This window comes from Bos mutus, chromosome 8 (assembly GCF_027580195.1).
Source record: "Bos mutus isolate GX-2022 chromosome 8, NWIPB_WYAK_1.1, whole genome shotgun sequence".
Taxonomy (NCBI): Eukaryota; Metazoa; Chordata; class Mammalia; order Artiodactyla; family Bovidae; genus Bos; species Bos mutus.
In genome coordinates, this window is record NC_091624.1 from 50,679,075 (window position 1) to 50,695,967 (window position 16,893).

General features: G+C 41.8%; 1 protein-coding gene across 1 annotated transcript; it reads left to right on the forward strand.

The window, feature by feature from the left end:
• Nucleotides 1-381: 381 nt before the first annotated feature.
• Nucleotides 382-3,710, forward strand: TOMM5 (translocase of outer mitochondrial membrane 5). The gene is made up of 2 exons (XM_005905963.3): nt 382-587; nt 3,338-3,710. Exons 1-2 carry the CDS (start codon nt 467-469, stop codon nt 3,370-3,372), a joined length of 156 nt encoding a protein of 51 aa, XP_005906025.1. The 5' UTR covers nt 382-466; the 3' UTR covers nt 3,373-3,710.
• Nucleotides 3,711-16,893: the final 13,183 nt, after the last annotated feature.

Genomic DNA, 16,893 nt, shown 5'->3' on the forward strand with positions numbered 1-16,893 from the left:
CGAGGTATTTTAAAACATATTTGGGCAAGCTGTTGTTTTAAAGATCTCTGTGCTTCAGTTTTCTCATCTAGGAAATGAAGATTATAACATCGAATTCATGGGGTAGCAGTGTACTGAGTATTCCGTAAGCGTTAACTATTATTATTTATGATGGTACCTATGCACACCTCCCCCTCTGACGGGCTCCCTTCAGCTAAGCGCACCCGGTTCAGGACAGAGGTTGGTAAACAAAAGGCCTGGAAGAACACGAGTCTTGCGTCGCTAAGACTGCGAGCACCCTCTTCAGGCCGCCTTCCTTCAGAACAGTTTAATTTAAGGAGGAAGTTTGTCCTTCGCAGGCTCTCGTCGTCACGCGTGAAAATGAGGGGCGGGAACAGGAAATGGGGTTGGGCCGAATTCCGGGCGCCGGGAGGCTGCGGAGAAGATCCGAGAGGGTGGCAGCTGGAAGCCGTTAGCGAGAGCTGGGATGTTCCGGATCGAGGGCCTTGCGCCGAAGCTGGACCCGGAGGAGATGAAACGGAAGATGCGTGAGGATGTGATCTCCTCCATACGGAACTTCCTCATCTATGTGGCCCTGTTGCGAGTCAGTAAGTACTCTCCCAGGCTGTGGCCGCGAGACTCGCAGGGAGCTCGCCGCCACCTGCCCACCCAGCTGTGGTCCCACCGGTCTTGTGGGGGCCTTGGAGCAAGAGCTAAGCAGTTGCGAGGAGCAAGAGTTATGCACGTTGAGGGCGACCGGCGCAGGAGGGCAAGGCTTAGGATTGGCGGGTCAGGGTGGGGGTACCGAGTGCACGCGGAGATCCGGACCACGAGGTTAATCACTCAGCCCCTGCTTAAGGACGATTGAGTTGAAAGAGCCTCTAAGGTTTGCGGGTGCTATCCCTGGGGTCGGGAAGATCCCCTGGAGAAGGAAATGGGAACCCACTCCAGTATTCTTGCCTGGGAAATCGCATGGACAGAGAGCTAAAGTATATGGGGTCGCAAAGAGTCGGATGCGACTTGGCAACTAAACAAAACTAACTTTATCCCCAGGAGCAACCCCCTCGTTTTGCAAACAGAAAAACTGGTATCTAGAGTGGAGCAATAGTTGGCTCAAGGTCATTCAGCGATTCAGTGAATGATCTTGACCTAGAATCCAGAGTTCTTAACTGACTGCCAAGTTTCCTTCCATTAGTGCTAACCTTTGAAATCCAGAAGATTTTGTTCCTTTTATTTGTAAAGAGGGTGAAATAGGTAGTTACTTTTTTTTTTTTAAGAAGAAGAAAGGATCGATAGGGTTAATGGTAATGCCTGAGTGTTTATTTGATTTTTACGTTTGGTAGAAACTATTTGCATTGCCTGATCTTGGCCTAAGCCTCTGTATATCCTCTTTGCAGATGAACTCCATTTTCAGAGGGGACTTTCACCAAGTAGTAGAATTATAGGCATACAGTACTGGAGCTAGATACAGTTTTATAGATCAGTGCTCTAGTTTTACTGATAGGAATCTCAGAAGTGAATTGCCCCTGTTGCTAGATTTCCAGTTCAGTATACCTTTTCACTGTTCCTTGTTCTATATTGTTGATAGGTCTGGATAGAGGCAGAGGTGATTCAGATAAATGGCGGCCATACCACGGTCATCTTGTGTAAGGCTCATTTTGGGCCTAAGGCCAGAGTTCTTGAGGTCGGGTCTCTCTTACTCTGTCCTTCACTGTCTGTGGTGTTACTCTGCTTCCCCAGTAGAGGGAGCCCTTGGAAAACGGAAACTACCAAGTCATCTTGCTCCTTCAACAGCTTGCAACTCTCGACTAAGTTCCTCCTCTTACCTTTTTTTTTGGTTGACTTAGTTGCCAGTGAAACATTTGCTGCTTTTCAATGACCTTTGTATTTGAGACGAATCAGTTTAAAAACAAAACAGAATACTGATCCTTACCACTTTTTAAATTCAGATATAATTTGCATGTTATTCACTTAACCCATTTCAAGTATACAGTTCATTGGTTCTTTGTATAGTCAAGAGTTGTGCAGCCATCACCACAATCTATTTTAAAACATTTTCCTTCCTTCTGAAAGAAACACCATGCCCATTAGTTGTCATTCTCCCATTTTTCCCCTTCCCTAGCCCCTGGCAACCACTAAGGGACTTTTGTCTTTAGAGGTTTCCCTATCCCAGATATTTTTTATAAATGGAACTGTACAGTATGTGACCATTTCTGGCATAATGTTTTCAAGGTTTGTCCATATTGTAGCATGTATCAGTATTTCCTTTTTATTGCCAAATAACATTCCGTTGTATGGATATACCACAGTTTATCCATTCTTTTGATGACTGTTACTTTTTTTTCTGATAAGAATTAGGTTTTTTTTAAGTATTTAATGTATTAAATACATTAATAATATTGTGTAATCATCACCACCATCTCCAGAACACTTTTTCTTTCGTAAAACTGAACTCTATAGCTGTTAAACAGTAATTCCCCATTCCCTGCTCCTCCGAGCTGCTGGCAGCACCCCCCTATCTCTTTTTTCAAGAACCACTATACTGTATTCCATAGCAGCAATACCATTTTTACACTCTCAGCAACAGGGTACAAGAGTACCATTTTTCCACATCCTTGCCAAGTTTTTTGACAATTGCCATCCTCATGGGTGTGAAATAGTTTTAATGAATATCTCACTGTAGTTTTGTTTTGCATTTCTCTAATGATTAATGATGCTGAGCCTCTTTTCCCATGCTTATTTTGGCCACAGCACTGTTACACAAGACAATAATATCACTTCTTTAGATCCCTGTGACAGCACTTCCTTGTTTGCTAGACATTTTTATTTACACCACCCTACTCATAATAACTGAAATAGGACTGTATCAGATGTGAATTGAAGCACACAAAAAATATATGACTAATCAGTGGGGGAACAAAAATATGTGTCTAGCTTTCTGGATCCCTACTTCAGTGTTTTCCCCCACTCTCTGCCTTTCAAATGCATTTTTTTTAAGTGAGAAATGCCATTTTGTTTCTTCCAGAGTTTTGTTCCTTTGACAGTTACATGACAAAGTAAAAACTTGTCATTGGAAGGAGGATTAGATTTCTTCTTTATGTCCTAAGAGGAGAACATGAAGAAAAGATTTTATATAGTGTAAGAGTGAACTTTATAATACTTGTAGCTGCACGACAGTGGGATGGGCTCCCTTGAAAGACAGCAATTCGCTTTTGCTGGGTGTCAGGCCAAGGCTTAGCCATCATTTGTTTGAAAAATGTGTTGAACCATAAAGTTTATTTCCCAGTCCTGTAATTCCATAATGTAACTTGTGATGATCTGGATCTGAAAACAAATTCTGGGTTTATTTTCCTTTCAGCTCCTTTTATCTTAAAGAAATTGGACAGCATATGAAGAGTTTGGACAGCATATGAAGAGTGGGTGTCACGTGTGAATGCATGGCATGAAGAACCTGGTTACAGTTTCTTCTATCTGCAAATGAATAGGCCCAGAAAGATGTAAGAGACTCTTCGACTGAATGAACATAAAAATTCTACTTGTTAAGAACAACTTTGGCGCTGGTAACTGACCTTATAGCTAAAACTCTTTGGCGAGTATGAAGAGACGTTTTACAGTCATGGTATTCCCTTATACCTGTGATATCAGCCTCAATGAATGTTGGTATAATTGTACATCATGATGTCAAACTCCATTTTCTAGCAAGTATGAATTATAAGGGAATTATGTCTGCACTGGCCCTGTCTTGTGAGTCATTTCTGTGTACTTTTTTACTTCTGTTTGGAGTATATTTGTTGAAGAATTCCTCTCCATTAGTTATGTTTTATAGAAGCCAGCACACAAACATGTCATTTAAGCATGGGACTATTAGTCTATATTTTTAATAAGAAAAATAGGGCTTTTATTTTTCTTAACCCACATTTTTGCTGCAAACGAACAATCACTGGTGAGACTACTGTAACATTGAGACTATTACAAACCACATTGAGTTCCTCCTGTTTGGGACTGGAGAATTTGCTAACAACATGCTTCTATTCTTAAGCAGTCTTTATGAAAGGCAGTTTTACTGCTTGAGGCTGAGAATATGTAATACCACCAAAGGGGAAAATGCTGTATTTTTAAAGTCAGGCAGTTCTCCAGGTTTGTTGGGAGAAGGAGAGAGTCCTTAACTTTCCTCCCAGACACCATGACATTTACCTCTTTTTCAAGAATTACATTGAGTTTACCTTCCTGTCTGTAAATAACGATTATGTTGTTACTTTATTTTTCTGTTTTAGACGTTGCCTGCTGACTTCTCCATGTGAGGATTATGTCTCTTCCCTGTCCTTACCTCTGTCTCTCATTTCTGCTTCCTTTCTATGTACTTATTAGTGTGATTTTCATTAGATTGATTTCATTAGGACTCCAAACACTGTTTGTTGTTGCCTTTTCCTGCATATCCTTTTGATTTTCCTAGGCTTAGTTTTCTGAACTTATCACACTAAATCAGCTAAACTTTTCACCATGTATTTAAATTGCTTGGTGTTCAGTGTCATGAGGGGGTGCTGTTATGTCTTTAGTCTTTCCTGGAAAAAGGGCTTATTTGCGGCAAACTGAGTGTGGCTTATGGGACACCTGCTCTAAAGTACAGGGCAGAATCTGGCAAAGTGTGAAACAGCCTCCAACATTACAGAACTGTCTTATTATTTTAAAGTAAGGTGCTTGTTCTCTTGCAAATATTTATAAGGAAGATGATTTAACATAAGGTCTGGCTTTTTAAGGGCTTCCCTGGTGGCTCAGATGGTAAAGAATCTGCCTGCAACATGGGAGACCTGGGTTCGATGCCTGGGTCAGAAAGATCCCCTGGAGAAGGGAATGGCAACCACTCTAGTATTCTTGCCTGGAGAATTCCATGGACAAAAGTCCCAGAGATTAATAACTCATTTATCAGTTACAGTTTCTATTATATGCCATGCTCTTGTGCTAGAAGCTGGGAATGGACAATCATGGGACTGCCATTTTGGGGTCTATAGTTCATCAAAGGATGCCACACAAATGGATATCTGAAGGACCTCACCTTGCTGCTGGTTCAGATTTGAAGGAATAATTACATTTATCTTATGGGGAAAGGGTAGAGAAGGGGGAGCCAGGTAGGAATTGATTAAGGTGTTCAAATCATATTGATCAAGAGGAGTTCAAAATTGCTTGCTTAAACCTAGATGCAATGTGGGGCATAGAAGGGAAGGTCAAAGAGGATGGAATGAGCAGACCAGTACATGTTGATTCAGAGGAATGTAGTGTAGGGGAAAGAATGAATTCAGGGAAGACTCTGGAGGTACAGGGAGTATCTTAGATTATCTGGGTGGACCCAGTGTAATCACATGGGTTTTAGAAGAGGGAGAAAGAAAGCAGAGTCAGAGAAGATGTTACAACAGAAGCAGAGGTTGGAATGATACGGCCACATGCCAAGGAATGTGGGCTGCCTCTGTGTTCCAGAAGCTGGGAAGGGTGGGGCACAGATTTTCCCCCAGAACCTCTGGAAGGGCCACAGGTCTGCAGACACCTTGACTTTAACCCCTCAAGACCTGTTTCAAACTTCTGACCTTCACAACCGTAAGGTAATTTGTGTTGTAAGTTTGAATAATTTATTAGAGCAGCAGCAGCAAACCAATAGGTTTATACCACTCCTTCCTCATTTCCTGTTATTGTGGCCTCATTCTCTTCAGATCTAGGGTAAATCCCTTATCTGTTCCATCATCTTTGGCAGAATTTTATTATTCACTGATCAGGCTTGAAGTACTTTCTGGTCCTGGATTATCTTTTCTTTATAAACTTCCTCAGCTGTGACCATGGCTTTAATTACCATCTATCTAGAAGAAAGTCCCGATGTTTATTTCAAATTGAAACGTTGGCCATGTTTGGCTATCCATCTGCCCACCTAGCATCTCCATCTCAGGTATTTTCAGCTTGGCAGGTCCAAAACTGGACCCATTACTTTTCACTTGAAATTTTTTGCTTCAATTCAGTAAATGGCTCCATCAGCATAGCTGCTTAAACTACAAATTAGGGAATCTTCCTCGAATCCTTAATCACATCTCCAAACCCCCTCTCGCCATATGAGATACATATTAACAGGTTTGAAGTTTAGGACAATAGTGATTTGGGGATGGGGGCATTCTGCCTGCTACTTTAATAAAGGTTTAGATTTGGTGGGGAAAAGTTGAAAGTTTCCTCCTGCCAAGATCTGCTTTCTCTGGCAAGTCATTTTCAGACCCCAGCCTTCCTTAATCACTCAACCCCACAGTCATAGCCCAGATTTAGATTTGATTTCTTTCCTCCAATACAAATAGCTCAGCCCCACTAGACCCTCTTATAATGTTTATCCTGCCATCTCGTCTCTGTGCTTCACCACCTTCATGCCTCAACTCACTCCACTAGCCAGTGTTGTAATCATTCTTGCATACACCTTCAAATCTCTTCCCTCCCTCTAGTGTCATTATACTTTTCTGGCAAAACCCCATCCTGGTTAAATCCTACTCTCTGCAGCTGAAGTGTCTGGAAAGAAACACCCTGACAGGTTCTGCCTGGAAAATAATGACCGTTGAACTTCAACTGGGTCCTGTAGAACCACTGCATTTCCTTAGTTTGTTCTAATCCACTAGATAGACATGTCACACCTTCTCAGACCTCTAGGATCTCCCCTTATCTTCAAGCTCAGGTGACAGTGTTGCTTCTTCTTTCCCTGAGAATATAGCGGCATCCAGAGGAAAGCTCCCATAAACTTACCCCGTGATGACCCACCCACCAGTAGCTGTACCCTCCCTCCCATTAGGAAAGTCAAAGTATTAGTCGCTGAGTGGCGTCTAACTCTGCGACCCCATGGACTGTAGCCCATCAGGCTCCTCTGTCCATGGGTTTCTCCAGGGAGAGATGCAGGATACACAGGTTTGATACCTAGGTCACGTAGATTCCGTTAGGAAAGCCCTCTCCTATTTAAGGCCAAACTCCTCAATCCCACCTGCATCAGCTACCCAACAATTGTGACCCATCAAATCTCCCTCCCTTTTCTTTTACTGGATCATTACCTATAGGATTCAAAAGGGCTGTGATTTCCTCTGACTGAAAAAAAGCCCTGTTGCAAGTTTCTTCCCCTGGAGATGCTGAGATTTTGTATAGGAGGTTTTAGGGGGAGTTCTTGGGGGGAAGGGGAAGCACTTCCGAGAGCAAGTGAAACAAGTTTGGGCAGGAGGAGAAGTTGAACTGTAGTGCAGCTGCAAATAGGGTGATCAACCATGCAGGACTATCCCAGTTTAGCATGGAAACCTCAGTCCTGGGCAAGTCAGAATAGTTGCCCTGGTTGAAAAAGCAGCTTCAGTCAGTCCCACAGGTATCTGATGCTGATGGCCCTTCAGAGAAGTCCTGAACAAGGCCAGAGGGCAGGGCCTTTCTGCCCTTGGATTGCCTAGCCACCGCACAAGGGCTGCTGGGCCAGTGTACTGTATGCAGGCAGCTTCCTTCAGCTGAAAGCATCTCCTGAGGGGGATGCAGCTGTGTGGTATCTGTAGCCAAACCTCATAGCTGCTGGCGGATTGAGTTCCTTCATCCAAAGTTGAAATCTGGGTGGTTCGGCACAGCATCCACCATAATCCTCTTGAATCCTCACCCCTCTCCATCTTCCATCCCATTTCTCTGCTCTCAGTTAAATGCTTCAAGAAGACTGTTTCTATTTTCATTCCTTCCTCCTGTTATCTCCCGAACCCATTCCAGTTAGGTTTGCATCCCCACCAATCTTTTGGAACTGCTCTTGTCAAGGTTAACTAACCTGTCTTGCCCTTTCAGCAGCATTCAACACACTTCCTTGCTATTTTAACCACCTTACCAGGCCTGCTCGATTTTCCTCTTATCTGCCTTTTCTGTTCCACTCACCCACCCTTCCTCAGATTCTTTTGTTGGCTCTTCGTCTCTAACCTCTGACACTGGTGGGTGTCCCAGGCTTCACTCCTCAGTCCTCTTTATTTATGGTAGAGATTCTTACTGACTCTTGGTTTTCCTATCTGATCTTTTGGCCCAAAATACTTTTCCTTTCCTTTCAGTGGAGAGGAAAATTCCTGTTCTGAAAAACAGAATCCTTTAGTTTTGTTTTCCAAAGAGATGTGTATCACTAACATGACCTTTTGAACTGTTTCCATTAGGTCAGCTTGTTGGTTTCACAGCTAAGGTATATATAGTCATCTGACAAGGACCACAGTTGACCTACTATAACTTACTCTCCCCCAATTTGTATGTTTATTTAGGAGGGAAGAAAGTAGCTAAGTGCACATATGTTTGTGATACCAAGAGACTGAAGACTACTTTATATGGGACAGTGTGGAAACATAATGAAGACTCCTGCTGGGTGTGATGCAGCAGTGGGAATGTATGTGATGCTCTTCTTCCCCAAATTCAAATTGCATTGTCTCTGATTATCTCAGCTGATAGAAGAAAAACAATATATAAATTACTTGAAATAATAAAGATATTGCAAAAAAATGTTTAGAAATGTGCTAGATGAAAATTAGAACCAGGAAATGATCCAATGAACTGCTCATCTTACCATCATTAGTAAAATTCAACATCTATATATTTTTGGTATACTTCTGAATAAAATTTAACAAGCTTTCTATTGAACCTTCACATCAATTATAGAATTTCACTCAATTTTTGTAATAACCATTGTTTTCATTGGTCACAAGTGTAAGACACAGATTCTTTACTGAACATAAAAATAAAAGTGTAAGTTAAACCTTAAACCTATTAAATCTTGAGAAAATCATTCTTAGTAAAATACTGTTGTTAGCTTAGTGAAACAATGATGCTGTTAAAGAAGCTGAAGAGAAGGGCATTTAATTTAACATCTACTTTTTCCTCTAACCAAACCCTCACTGTTGTTAGCAAGCCTTCTACTGCTTAGAAGTTCATCACCATAAAAAGAATTTGTATTTTTTACTTTATTGTTCCCTAAGTTGCAGGGTGCTTATTTATTCCTGATCTGACAGAAAGCACTTAAAATTTTTTTTCAGCCTGTTTTCTTAAGCATATCAAACTTAGACCACTGTTAGTAATTTCACCTTTCTTGAGTTTACAGTGAATAGCAGAGAAGAACGGGGTAGGGGGGGAGCAGGGGGGATGCCAGAAACGGTGCTAGATACTGTAGACTCAGATTATCACTTATTTCCTTCCTTCCAATTCCATATGTAAATAAGATAGTAAAATAGCATATTTGTAGTACTCATTTCTTGGTAGGAAAAGAACTCTTACAATAAGTATGTCTTCGTGTTTATGGGTACCTGATGTTTTTTTCACATAAAATTTTAAGAGTCAGTGGATACTAGGCTGGGTGTCAGGTACTTGGGAATCAAAGAATGCATACTAGGGACAGTTTTCATACACAGATGCCCCTTGCCAAAGGAGAGGTTCAAGTATAATAGGGAAAAGAACACTGGCAGTGTCGGGCACCACATGCAGAGGGCTTTTCCAAAGCAGGCTGCAAACCACACAATAAGCTTTTAAACAAAGACCTACTGAATCAGAACTGCTATGGATGGAGCTTAGGAAATCTATTTTTTAAAGCAACCAGTGGCTTTCAGACACTACCTGTTGTCTAGGCCTCCAAAAATATTCCCAGTCTCCTTGGTGGAGGTGTTCACATTCACAGATACTTATTTAGTGACTACAGAGGACCAGGCACTGTGGTAGGTGAGGGATACAGAAGAGAAGATTTCAGTCATTGTACCAATCCATAAGAGGCTTACAAAATAGCAGGGGAGTTGGATATTACCTAAATTCATCAATAATTAAGTCATTATGTAAACTGCTATGAGAGTAAACTAACATGGCTGTAAGAACATAGAATAAAGGAGCCCTGGCTTCCTGGGATGGGGAAGAAGCAGGGAGGGTTCCCCATGGAAGTGACTGATTTGGATGAATAGGAACTGTCCACATAAAAGTGCTGGTGGGAGGAGGGGTCGAAAAAATGCTAAAGTATATGTGTTAAGGAAGACTGTGAAGTGTGACTGAAGTGTATTGAGCACTGAAGAGCAAGAAGACCGTTGATTCTTTTAGGAACTCCTGTTGTTTATTGTGTTTTCATACTTTAGTCTTAAGAAAGAGATCCCATCCTGACATCTGCTGGCTAGTATATATACTGCAATTCCAAGTTACACATCACAAGAGAGCCTCAATATTTTTAAAGGCTATTTTTTAAAGGCTACAATAATAAATTATAAATAAAGCACCAAGATTCTTACCTACTCTATTACAGACGTCACCCAGGAGACGTGAACAGTTGCTACTTGTGTGCACTCAGTATTACAGCTATGCTTGCTGCTGCTGCTGCTAATTCGCTTCAGTCATGTCCGACTCTGTGCGACCCCATAGACGGAAGCCCACCAGGCTCCCCCGTCCCTGGGATTCTCCAGGCAAGAACACTGGAGTGGGTTGCCATTTCCTTCTCCAATGCATGAAAGTGAAAAGTGAAAGGGAAGTCACTCAGTCGTGTCCGACTCTTAGCAACCCCATGGACTATAGCCTACCAGGCTCCTCCATCCATGGGATTTTCCAGGCAAGAGTACTGGAGTGGAGGTGGTACCATTTGCCTGCTTTTGTGCAAGTTCACAAAAACATAGAAAGTACACATCTAAAAGTTGAATCGACTTGTTGTTGCTGAGATGTAAACACATTACACAATCACTTACACTCTTAAACACAGTACCTTATGAAATATTTTCAGTTATATAAAAGGTTCTTAAATTGTCTTCAGAAACACACAGCTGACTTTAGTCCAATAAGCATTCTGCTAAACCTAAAGATCTGCTCTAAGCACTTCTGATTATTTTCACCTGTTTCTCAGTCACATAAGTAGTATTTTCATTTTCTGCTTAGGCCTATAAAGGATAAGAATACAAACAAATTTTAATATTACATGAACAACTGTACAGTGATGCTGCTACATTTGAAACTATGTTCCTTGGCAGCTGCCTCACTGTGCGACTGAAATATTCAACAATCCCCTGACATTAAAAGATAAATTTGGTGAATAAAGGGTGATTCAGAGACATCAAAATGTACTGTAGAAAATGTGGGCTGTTGAAGAGTACAGGTTTATGTTAGGAAGGAACACTAGAATCAGTTCAAAGTCCTCAGCTCTGCTATTACGTGACTCTATGAGTCAGATTTTTTAACTTGCAAACACCAAAATCCAGTTTTGGTAGATGTAAGGAGAAAAGTAATTCATTATAAAGGATTATAGGTAGCATCACCAGGAGGCCTGGAGACTAGGCAACTGGAACATATCCCCCTTTGTCACTCCATGCAACTGGTGCAGTGAGGACACCACCTTTGCTGAGGATTAGATGCCACCACTTCGGAGAAGGCAATGGCACCCCACTCCAGTACTCTCGCCTGGAAAATCCCATGGACCGAGGAGCCTGGTAGGCTGCAGTCCATGGGGTCACACAGAGTCGGACACGACTGAGCGACTTCACTTTCACTTTTCACTTTCATGCATTGGAGAAGGAAATGGCAACCCACACCAGTGTTCTTGCCTGGAGAATCCCAGGGACGGGGGAGCCTGGTGGGCTGCCATCTGTGGGGTCGCACAGAGTCAGACATAACTGAAGCGACTTAGCAGCAGCAGATGCCACCACTTACTACCAAGCCAGAGGTCCCTGGACTATCATGGCAGCCAGTATTGCTCAGAAAACATCTTGCTGCATTTGCTATGGTTGCCATAGAGAATTACTCCAAGATAAAACTTTGTTGTATTTCTGATTCCAAGTCCAAGGAATATTTAATTTATAGCATCAGGGTCACGTGGAAAAGTAAAGAAAAAATCAATTTCAGCTTCTGTAGTGAAAGGCATGCTCTGATTGCCAGCAAGTTCATAGGATGGGGAATTCCCAAATGTAGGCATGAATTCAGATACTGGACAGCCAAAAAGGAACGACAGATGTCTACTATATTGACCCTGGACAAATCACTCTGAGCCTCACTTTTCTATAACACAAGGGAAATAACGTTCACACGGTTAAGGAGATGATGTAGGTGTACTTATCATTTTACAATAAATACCAACCATGTGCCAGAATGCAAAGATGCGCAGGTCCTTTCTAATGTAGGAGAAAAATCAATGCACATCTAGCGGTGGGATAGAGGCAGGCATAGATGAGGTGAGGGCAGAAAGATGCAGTTTACAAATTATGTTCTTGTATTTTAAGCACATATTTAAAAACAAAATTTCCATGTGGCAAGTGATGTTTGTACCAATGAGAGAGACAGCATGCTCTTGTAGAAAGCTGTTACACTCCTTTGAAAGGCTTAACTGTTTCATAGAAACGCCAAAACAATAATGTTGGCTGGCACAAATCCAGAAACTCGGGCTTTTGATTGCTTTTTGACAGACATCAAGACTGCCAGTTTCATACAATGGGACACCCTTCAAAGGATTAAACATGTTATAGCTTTGCCCAAAGATAATGAGATAAATCATCACGCCCATTGTAGTGTGATGTAGTCTGAACTTCCCCTGTTCTGATCTGACCTAAGTCAGAGTGGTCTGCTATTTGTATCTAGCTAGTGTGTACAACTTTGACTTTGCTTAAAATAAATTGTTGGCCTTAGACTTAGGGTGCGTGTGTTTTTGTGTTTTTCTTTCCATTTATAAAAGAAAAGCTGCATGGTAACTCAGGCCTCACCCAGAATCTGTAATAATAACAATTCATCATATGGTATTAATAGATGGAATATATTTTTAGAGAATACATTGTATAGAACTAAGGACTGAGATATGTCAGTGGGATCACTGAAGTCAGCTATTTCAAACCTCAGTATGCTGCAATGATTTGTTTTTCACAGCATTCTTAGATTCAGTTCAGATCAGTTGCTCAGTTGTGTCCAACTCTTTGTGACCCCATGGACTGCAGCATCCCCAGCTTCCCTGTCTATCACCAACTCCCAGACCTTGCTCAAACTCATGTCTGTCGAGTTGGTGATGCCATCCAGCCATCTCATCCTCTGTCGTCCCCTTTTCTGCATGTCTTCAATCTTTCCCAGCATCAGGGTCTTTTCCAATGACTCTGTTCTAAGCATCAGGTGGCCAAAGTACTGGAGCTTCAGCATGAGTCCTGCCAGTGAATATTCAGGACTGATATCCTTTAGGATGGACTGGTTGGATCTCCTCGCAGTCCAACAGACTCTCAAGAGTTCTCCAGCACCACAGCCCAAAACCATCAATTCTATGGCGCTCAGCTTTCTTTATGGTCCAACTCTCACATCCATACATGACTACTGGAAAAACCATAGCTTTGACTACATGGACCTTTGTTGGCAAAGTAACATATCTGCTTTTTAACATGCTGTCTAGGTTGGTCGTAGCTTTTCTTCCAAGGAGCAAGCCTCTTAATTTCATGGCTGTGGTCACGATCTGCAGTGATTTTGGAGCCCCAAAAATAAGTCTGTCACTGTTTCCGTTGTTTCTCCATCTATTTGCCATGAAGTTATGGAACCGGATGTCATGAAGTTTCTTGAACTTTGAGTTTTAAGCCAGTTTTTTCACTCTCCTTTTTCACCTTCATCAAGAGGCTCTTTAGTTCATCTTTGCTTTCTGCCATTAGGGTGGTATTGATATTTCTCCTGGCATCTTGATTCCAGCTTGTGCTTCATCCAGCCCTGCATTTTGCATAATGTACTCTGCATATAAGTTAAATAAGCAGGTGACAATATACAGCCTTGATGTACTCCTTTCCCAATTTGGAGCCAGTCTGTTGTTCCATGTCCGTTTCTAACTCTTGCTTCCTGACCTGCATACAGATTTCTCAGGAGGCAGGTCAGGTGGTCTGATATTCCCATCTCTTGAAGAAATTTCCACAGTTTGTTGTGATCCGAAGGCTTTGGCGTAGTCAATGAAGCAGAAATAGATGTTTTTCTGGAATTCTCTTGCTTTTTCCATGATCCAGATCTTGGCAATTTGATCTCTGGTTCCTCTGCCTTTTCTAAATCCAGCTTGAACATCTGGAAGTTGTTGGTTCGTGACTGCTGAAGCCTGCCTTGGAGAATTTTGAGCATTACTTTGCTAGAGTGTGAGATGAGTGCAATTGTACAGTAGTTTGAACATTCTCTGGCATTGCCTTTCTTTGGAATTGGAATGAAAACTGACCTTTTGCAGTCCTGTGCCCACTGCTGAGTTTTCCAAATTTGCTGGCATACTGAGTGCAGCACTTTCACAGCATCATCTTTTAGGATTTGAAATAGATCAACTGGAATTCCCTCACCTCCACTAGCTTTGGTTGTAGTCGTGCTTCCTAAAGCCCACTTAACCTCACACTCCAGACTGTCTGGCTCTAGGTGAGTGATCACACCGTCGTGGTTATCTAGGTCATGAAGATCTTTTTGTATAGGACTTCTGTGTATTCTTGCCACCTCTTCTTAATATCTCCTGCTTTTGTTAGAATCATATCATTTCTGTCCTTTATTGTGCCCATTTTTGCATGAAATGTTCTCTTGGGAATCTCTAATTTTCTTGAAGAGATCTCTAGTCTTTCCCATTTGTTTTCCTCTGTTTCTTTGCACTGATCACTGAGGAAGGCTTTCTTATCTCTCCTTGCTATTTTTGGAATTCTGCATTCAGATGGATATATCTTTCCTTTTCTCCTCTGTTTTTTTTTTTTTTTTTCTTTTCTCAGCTATTTGTAAGGCCTCCTCAGACAACCATTTTGCCTTTTTGCATTTTTTTTTCTTGGGGATGGTTTTGACCACAGCCTCCTGTACAATGTTACAAACCTCCATCCATAGTTCTTCGGGCACTCTATCTATCAGATCTAAAACCTTGAATCTATTTGTCACTTCCACTATATAATCATAAGGGATTTGATTTAGGTCATACCTGAATGGTCTACTGGTTTTCCCTACTTTCTTCAATTTAAGTCTGAATTTGGCAATACGGAGTTCATGATCTGAGCCACACGCAGCTCCTGGTCTTGTTTTTGCTGACTGTAAAGAGCTTCTCCATCTTCGGCTGCAAGGAATATAATCAATCTGATTTTCGTATTGACCATCTGGTGATGTCCACGTGTAGAGTTGTCTCTTGTGTTGTTGGAAGAGGGTGTTTGCTATGACAGTGCATTCTCTTGGCAAAACTCTATTAGCCTTTTCCATGCCTCATTTTGTACTCCAAGGCCAAATCTACCTGTTATTCCAGGTATCTCTTGACTTTCTGCTTTGGCATTCCAGTCCCCTATGTTGAAAAGGGCATCTTTTTTAGTGTTAGTTCTAGAAGGTCCTGTAGGTCTTTGAAGTTAGATTTCTGTAGTTGACATTTTCTTCCAAAATCCAGAGGTCTGTATCAAAATATCTTTTGATCTCCATTTGGCTGACACACAGGCATTTAAAATTTAACAAGTCCAACATTGAGTTCTTGACACCCCCCCCTACCGCCCCCACCAAATATGTTCCCCTTATAATAGTTCCTGGATCCCGGAATGTGCAATCAAGTGGGTCTTAGGAAGCATCACTACAAATAAAGCTAGTGGAGGTGATAGAATTCCAGTTGAGCTATTTCGAATCCTGAAAGATGATGCTGTGAAAGTGCTGCACTCAATATGCCAGCAAATTTGGAAAACTCAGCAGTGGGCACAGGACTGCAAAAGGTCAGTTTTCATTCCAATCCCGAAGAAAGGAAATGCCAAAGAATGCTCAAACTACTGCACAATTGCACTCATCTCACACGCTATAATGCTCAAAATTCTCCAAGCCAGGCTTCAGCAGTACGTGAACCGTGAACTTCCAGATGTTCAAGCTGGTTTTAGAAAAGGCAGAGGAACCAAAGATCAAATTGCCAACATCCTCTGGATCATCGAAAAAGCTAAAGAGTTCCAGAAAAACATCTATTTCTGCTTTATTAACTATGTGAAAGCCTTTGACTGTGTGGATCACAATAAACTGTGGAAAATTCTTCAAGAGATGGGAATACCAGACCACCTGAGCTGGCTCTTGAGAAACCTGTATGCAGGTCAGGAAGCAACAGTTTGAACTGGACATGGAACAACAGACTGGTTCCAAATAGGAAAAGGAGTACGTCAAGGCTGTATATTGTCACCCTGCTTATTTAACTTATATGCAGAGTACATCATGAGAAACGCTGGGCTGGAGGAAACACAGGCTGGAATCAAGATTGCCGGGAGAAATATCAATAACCTCAGATATGCAGATGACACCACCCTTATGGCAGAAAGTGAAGAAGAACTAAAGAGCCTCTTGATGAAAGTGAAAGAGGAGAGTGAAAAAGTTGGCTTAAAGCTCAACATTCAGAAAACTAAGATCATGGCATCTGGTCCCATCACTTCATGGCAAATAGATGGGGAAATAGTAGAAACAGTGGCTGACTTTATTTTTTGGGGCTCCAAAATCACTGCAGATGGTGATTGCAGCCATGAAATTAAAAGACGCTTACTCCTTGGAAGGAAAGTTATGACCAACCTAGATAGCATATTAAAAAGCAGAGACATTACTTTACCAACAAAGGTCTGTCTAGTCAAGGCTATGGTTTTTCCAGTAGTCATATATGGATGTGTGAGTTGGACTATAAAGAAAGCTGAGCGCCAAAGAATTGATGCTTTTGAACTGTGGTGTTGGAGAAGATCCTTGAGAGTCCCTTCAACTACAAGGAGATCCAACCAGTCCATCCTAAAGGAGATCAGTCCTGAACATTCATTGGTAGGACTGATGTTGAAGCTGAAACTCCAATACTTTGGCCACCTGATGCAAAGAGCTGACTCATTTGAAAAGACCCTGATGCTGGGAGGGATTGGGGGCAGGAGGAGAAGGGGACAACAGAGGATGAGATGGCTGGATGGCATCACCGACTCAATGGACATGGGTTTCGTGGACTCCAGGAGTTGGTGATGG

Excerpts from the sequence above, each read along its gene's own strand:
- TOMM5 (XM_005905963.3), top strand. The coding sequence starts at position 467 with ATGTTCCGGATCGAGGGCCTTGCGCCGAAGCTGGACCCGGAGGAGATG. Across the intron at positions 588-3,337 it reads TGTGGCCCTGTTGCGAGTCA|CTCCTTTTATCTTAAAGAAA; the intron begins GTAAGTACTCTC and ends TTTTCCTTTCAG.